General features: G+C 37.1%; 1 protein-coding gene and 1 pseudogene across 2 annotated transcripts; one reads left to right on the top strand and one right to left on the bottom strand.

Moving 5' to 3' along the window:
* Positions 1–260: 260 nt before the first annotated feature.
* On the bottom strand, positions 261–821 carry LOC146924026 (uncharacterized). The gene has a single exon (XM_085711810.1). It carries the CDS (start codon positions 819–821, stop codon positions 261–263), a length of 561 nt encoding a protein of 186 aa, XP_085567936.1.
* Positions 822–4,658: 3,837 nt separating this feature from the next.
* Positions 4,659–6,012, top strand: LOC146924025 (DNA repair protein RAD4 pseudogene; annotated as a pseudogene). The gene is made up of 3 exons (XR_015011185.1): positions 4,659–4,667; positions 4,899–5,108; positions 5,414–6,012. The product of XR_015011185.1 is annotated as a DNA repair protein RAD4 pseudogene (transcript).
* The last annotated feature ends 912 nt before the right edge of the window (positions 6,013–6,924 follow it).

Below are 6,924 nucleotides of genomic sequence, written 5' to 3'. Positions count from 1 at the left end.
GGGACTAAAAGTTGAAGAAATTTTTTAGAAAGACAAACAAAAAAGTTGATATATTTATAAGAACTAAAAACATATTTAACCCTTATTATTATTATTATTATTATTATTATTATTATTATTTTTTTGAAGAGACTAAAATGAAATATATTTCCACGACAAAAATTCCTTCCTAGCATAAGACATGCCAGGAAAAACAGAGTTTATACAATATTTACAAAGGTCACCAAACTGAAACGGCGACAGAAACAAACAGACCAAAATTATCCAATGCCCAAAATAGTGAAGGGTGAAAGCCACCGGCCATGATAGTTGAGATGAAGTGATGGAAACTTCGCCTTCAACCACAAAAAAGACAGCGACTTAATTTTATCAACCACCTGTAAAGTTGAGCATTGTTTACCGTTGAATAGCCTATTGTTTCTTTCTTTCCATATCTCCCACGATGTTGCAAACCACAGAACCTGTAAAATGGATTGACGCGCCTTTGCAAGACCACGAAGGGCTGAAAACTGAATAAAATGATCCCCCACAGTAAAGAGAGAGACTGACGACACATTCAGCCACTTATAAATATAGTGCCAAATCGCACCGAATATATTACAATGTAAAAATAAGTGTTCAGAAGACTCCTCAAGACCACAACCAGCAACACACGAAATAGCATCAACAGAAATCACCCCACGGCGAATAAGATTACTCTTCGTTGGTAACCTGTCACGAAACAGACGCCAAGCAAACAGCACAACCTTCAGTGGGACATCTTTATTCCAAAGAGAGGAAACAAACACCACACTAACAGTCGGAGGTTGAACAGTAAGCATTTTGTAAGCAGTGCGGACTGAGTAAACATGAGATCTTTATTATTATTATTATTATTATTATTATTATTATTATTATTATTATTATTATTATTATTATTATTATTATTATTATTATTATTATTATTATTATGCAAAATGTCATCACAACCAATGCACAACGACTTCGTAAAAATTGAAACATAGTTTTATTAAAAAATAATAGCCATCATATGTGATGAGTAAAACATACACCCTTCGTCATAGCATAATATAATCATCTCCTTATCACTTACGTAGGGATCGTTAAATTGAATTAACGGATCATGAAGTAATAAAAAGCTTCACATCAGATGGAAACAAAAAGTAATCAAGTCACCTCTAATCATTGATGGTACACTTATATAGGTACCGCGTGAGTAATCAACCATTTTGTCTCTTAACGTGGGAGTGGGAGGCGTTGTATCAAAATTGGACATATTTCATAAGTGTCTTTTTACTTGTAATTTTATGGATAAAATATACAAACAAAAAACTCATTTGAGTATTAAAGTAATTATCAAAAGACACTTCAAGGATCAAAATGGTTAAATAAAAAGACATTTGATGACTCGTTTGCAATTTTGATATAATAAATGAAATTATTAAATAAAAAGACATTTGATGACTCGTTTGCAATTTTGATATAATAAATGAAATTATCTCACACCTTAAGAGAGATGCACACTTATTCCAAAATAAAATCCGATTGTTATTATACAACAATAATAAAACACAATGTTTTTTTTTTGAGGGAAAATAATTAAACACGTTGTTCATATGCTATCAAGCATTTTCGGTATAACATCAAATTCAACAAGTAATCCTAATGGTAAATTATCGAATCATTAGAATTAGAATACATACATAACTCATCAATTAGATTTTAAGTCCCCATAAGCTTAGCTCATTTGGTATTTTAAGTCCCCATAAGCTTAGCTCATTTGGTAAGGAACATTTGGTAAGGAATAATGCATAATATATGTCGGGGCCGGGGTTCGAACCCCGGACACCCCACTTATTCATCTTTATTAAGGTGAATTTCTCTAGCCACTAGGCTACTTCTTTATTAAGGTGAATTTCTCTAGCCACTAGGCTACTTCTTTATTAAGGTGAATTTCTCTAGCCACTAGGCTACTTGAGCAAAAAAAAAAGTATCAACCACAAATCAGCCACACTCTTAGACGAAAGTGGCGAATGAGGCCCCGACATCATCATCTCATCCGGCAGAACCACAACATCACTTTTGAAAAGCCTTAACATTTTAATAAATGTCATCAATTAGAGACTTTTATAATATTTGAATTAGATTTTAATTCATCTTTTGTTAAATGGCTCAGAAATTCATGTTTTGTTAAAAAACTTTTATACATGACCAGACTTAAAAGCAAACAACAAAAGTGTGAACGGAAAAACATTTTAAAAGATCCAAAGTTGAAGAAAATTTTTAGTGTGACTAAAATAAAAAAAAATTAAGATATTTCTAAGAATTAAAAATATATTTAACTAAAGAAAAATGAGTACAATAAAAGGTGCCAACATATTATTTCAAAAAAAAAAAAAAGAGGTGCTAACGTGTAGCTTCAAATATTAGTACCTCCGATAAAGGGAATCTGAGTGAAACAACAACAAAAACCCATTGATGTGTTTTGTTCTTTTGACAAACTCATGTTATATTTTAACCTTATGTTAGAATATCAACAAAAAAGTATTATTAAAAAACTTAAAAACACATTTTGACTCTATGCAAGAACGACAACTCAATCAAGTTTTAGGGAGGGGCATGCTGGTCTTTTTTAGGTGGCGTCCATTAGATAGATAGTGGCGGTGTAGACGCACGTAGGGTAGTACAATGAAGGTTTCCACCCAATAGAAGACGAACCAAACAGTTTTGGGCGCGACGATTTCATTTCCCTCTCTCTCACTCTCTCTCTCTCTCTCTCTCTCTCCTCGAAGAAGAAGAAGAAGAAGAAGAATGCCACGCAGAGGAAGTGCTTCGCAACAGAAGAAGAGACCCTCAGGTAGTTACTTTCTTTTCATTCACTCTATTTGTTATACTGACTGACACATATAATTTAAGAAAATGAAAGCTATTGAATGTAACAATCAGGTTAAATTCTAAAAAGATAGAATATTTTATTTTTTCAATTTTTTTTATTTTTTTTTATAATTATTGGTTTTCCCCTAAATGGAACCAACACAAGGGGGTAAAGAATGTCCGGAAATGTGGGAGTTAGTTTTAGTTTCAAGTGTAGACAAATGCTTCTAACTTTACTGTTTTGGGTTGTGTGCATTGACATTGACACAGACACCTAACTGAGTGTTGTGTTAAATGTCTCTGTCAATGCTTCACAACCCAACGAGTAGCACTTTGGTGACATTAATGTCACCGTGACATTAAATCTGGGCCATACAAAGGTGTTTGTATGACCAATATAGATGTGTTGTATGGCCCAGATGCAATGACAATGTGTTTGTATGACCCATATTTAATGGCACGGTGCCATTAATGGCACCGAAGTGCTACCCCAAACCCAACATATGTATATTCTGACCTTGGACACTAAACATGCCTTCAACCCGAAAGGTGCTATATACAATGGGATAGTAGATTGAATCGGGATAAATGGGATACGCCAGCGATACATGGGATACGCCTAGGATACGATGTGATTTGGGATACAGACCGTCATACGTATCGCCCATGGCTGTTTTCGTATCTTATCGGGATATGTATCGTGGGATACTAACTACACTGATAAAGTTACATTTCATTGCCTGAAGATGCTAGTACATATTGAATATTAGGTACTGTATGAAGTGGTACAAGATAGCATCACAGCGAGTTAATTCAACATGGTGGGAATCAGTGTTAGCACCACTGAGAAACTTAGAGTCTGGAGCAACTGGTGGTGTGGTTCATTCAAGAACAAACCAAATCAATGCTACAGAAGCAAACATGAATGATTCTTTTCTTCCTACAAGGAGCTCTATTGAGGACGTTGAGTTAGAAACTAGGGCATTAACTGAACCTCTTCCAACCAACCAGCAGGTAGTTTCAAAAGTAACCTTAGCCAACATGATGTTTGATATTGTAGATAGTGATACTATTTTTCATGACTCTCCCTTTGCAGGCCTACAAAAACCATCCACTTTATGTCATAGAAAAAAGGCTTACAAAGTATCAAATACTTCATCCAAAGGGTCCGATTCTGGGGTTTTGTTCAGGTCACCCTGTTTACCCTAGGACTTGTGTGCAAACTGTTATGACCAAAGAGAGATGGCTCCGAGAAGGGCTGCAAGTGAAACCCAATGAACATCCTGCAAAGGTCTAATCTGGTTGACCTTGCTCAATATTGTTTCCCTGATTTCATTGCATTTTCCCCCTATTAATATGCACATGTAATTGATCTGTTACCCAAAAATATCTTTCCAGGAGCTTAAACGATCCATTAAGCCTCAGAAAGTACAAGATTTTGAAGCTGATGACTATGACTGCACTACTGATTCTAAGGAAAATGTTAGACTTTATGGGAAGTGGCAACTTGAACCATTGAATCTTCCTCACGCGGTGAATGGAATAGTTCCTAATGTATCGTCTTTACATTCCATGAATGCCCTTAATTTATAATTAAGTTTGAAAGACAGTATTCAACTTTTTACCCTTTGGAAAATTCTTAAATAGACCCGGTGCACCATGTGATTTGCACACTGGATTGAGACGATAATTGTTAGTTGAACATTACTTAGATTTCGATCTTGAAAGGTAGATTTTGGTGCACCAACTACATGTTCTTATTGGTCCAGTGCACAACTGTTCTAATGAATACTGTATTTGTTCCGAATTACCATATTCCGTAGACAATGAGGTTGTGGTAGGAAAGACAGCAACAATTTCACAAGCAAGGCAATAACTTAGAAACTAAATTCCTGAAGTCCAAACCTTCAATTACAATTCCAATTTTTAAACAAACTGGACAATGCAGATTTAAACAAACTTATATTTGCTTGTTGTAGAAATTTTCAAATTGCTGACAGTTACAATTCCTATTTTACATCTAGAACGAGCATGGTCAAGTGGATGTCTGGTCTGAGAAATCTCTTCCACCAGGTACAGTGCCCTTTAGGTTTCGAAGCGCATATTCTGTTGCCAAGAGGCTAGAGATTGATTCTGCACCTGCTATGGTTGGTTTTGAATTTAAAAATGGCCGAGCACATCCCGTCTATAATGGTATTGTCGTGTGTGCCGAGTTCAAGGACATACTGCTAGAGGTATTTCTTTTCCCGATGAATAAGTTATATTGTTGTGGTCTTGCAGATGAACTCAAGTTTGACTTGTGAAATGTTTATTCTGTATTATTTTTTATTTCCCTCCATAAATCTGCTGAAATGAATTGGATGTACTATACACAGTGTAAATCATGGTAGCTTAGTTTGACAATATGGATTTATTTTGTTTATATTCTTCATTCTTAAAATTGCAGCTTCCCTCAAGTCTGTGTATGTCAATACTGCATCCTATTTGTATAGTTTCATTACATATGTGCTATAACTTGTTTTCTTCCTCCTTAACTCAGGCATTTGCAGAAGAAGACGAAAGAGAAAAAGCTGAAGAAAAGAAAAGGGATGAAACAGAAGCTCTTCGTAGGTGGTACCAGCTTCTTTCATCTATTGTAACTCGTCAAAGGTTAAACAATCGTTATAATAACAGTTGGACACCTGAGGTGTCAAATGATGTCCATTGTGTGAATGATAATGTGTCAAATGCCACAATATGTGGTAGTAGTGACAAGAGTCAAACCCCTAGACACCATCAGATAGACAAATGTGATACCGATCCAGACGTTTCAGTAAGTATCCCGGTAAAAGACCATGAGCATGTTTTTCTAAAAGAGTACGAGAGCTTTGATAAGGAAACCTCTTTGTTGACAAAGCGATGCCAATGTGGTTTTTCAGTGCAAGTAGAAGAATTATAGTATTCAAATGAAATACATTCATGTTCATGCCTTATGTATAACTAAGCAGTACATGATGTTAGGTCTTTTTCCACCCATTGTAGTCTCTAGAACTCATAATCATTGTTCTATTAGAGACTTAGGATTAGAGATGGCTTTTGCTCTACAATTAGATGTAAGATATAGTATGTTGTGTATAAAATCAAAATTACTTTCTCTTATCTCACAAATTTTCAGCAACAATTTTTGCCACTAGAATTTTCCACCTGAGAATGAAGACATGTTTACAGCCAAGACATGAACGTCGACATTGTTATTTTATTCTGTACTTGCCAAGAAGTACGGTAAAGATTCTAGGGTTGGGAATCGTATCTAGGGTTTTTTGGACTGATGATCAGATGCCTTGAGACTGCTCTCAAGAGTGTTATTTATAGCCTGTTTACGGGCTTGGGCCTCGGTTGCTTGGTTTCCAAGCAACAGGGGCATTGGCGTACTTTTGGTGTTCTTAGAGGGTTCTAGAGACTTAAGTGAGGCGGCGGCTTCATGGAAGACGCGCCTGGGCCTGGTGGCCCTTCTAACGGGCGACTTGGTCATTATGGAGGGCGCCTAGGCCCTAATGGAGGGATAATGAGCCTTTAGGAATATTATGACGGTCCACAGCCCCCCAAGCACGAGTCTTGGGACAAGGCGAAGTGATGATGACATAAGACTGGACTCCCCTGAGGTTCGGCAAAGTCCTTTGAGAAAGTTACGATGGTCCACAGCCCCCCAAGCACGAGTCTTGGGACAAGGCGAAGTGTTTGGGATACGTCACGAGGTGTCGTTGCCTCACGGATCTAATACTCCCTGGTCTCACTTCTCGAGGGTGTTCATATGAAGGGTGCACGCAGCATGCCTTTACGACTGTGACGAGATGTTCCGATACTTCCTGAGGATGGACATATCATGCTTAACTTATTCGCGTAACACCTGCGCCCCTCAGGTACGAGCCATTGGAAGCGGGCGAAAGTGTTTTAACTGCGTCATGAACGCGTGAACGCCGAGTGTTGTGACGCCCGGGGCGTGACAGGCATTCGAGGCGCGCTTAACTTAATGGCGACCGTTTCGTATTCTTCCTCACCGATGAACGACAC

Source organism: Medicago sativa, chromosome 5, assembly GCF_051527215.1.
Source record: "Medicago sativa cultivar Bolivia chromosome 5, Bolivia_mono, whole genome shotgun sequence".
Classification (NCBI taxonomy): domain Eukaryota; kingdom Viridiplantae; phylum Streptophyta; class Magnoliopsida; order Fabales; family Fabaceae; genus Medicago; species Medicago sativa.
The sequence above is the reverse complement of the archived record's forward strand: the minus strand, read 5'-3'. Positions and strand labels throughout refer to the sequence as shown.

What these genes read in the sequence shown, in the direction of transcription:
- LOC146924026 (XM_085711810.1), bottom strand. Translation starts at nt 821, where the DNA reads ATGCTTACTGTTCAACCTCCGACTGTTAGTGTGGTGTTTGTTTCCTCT.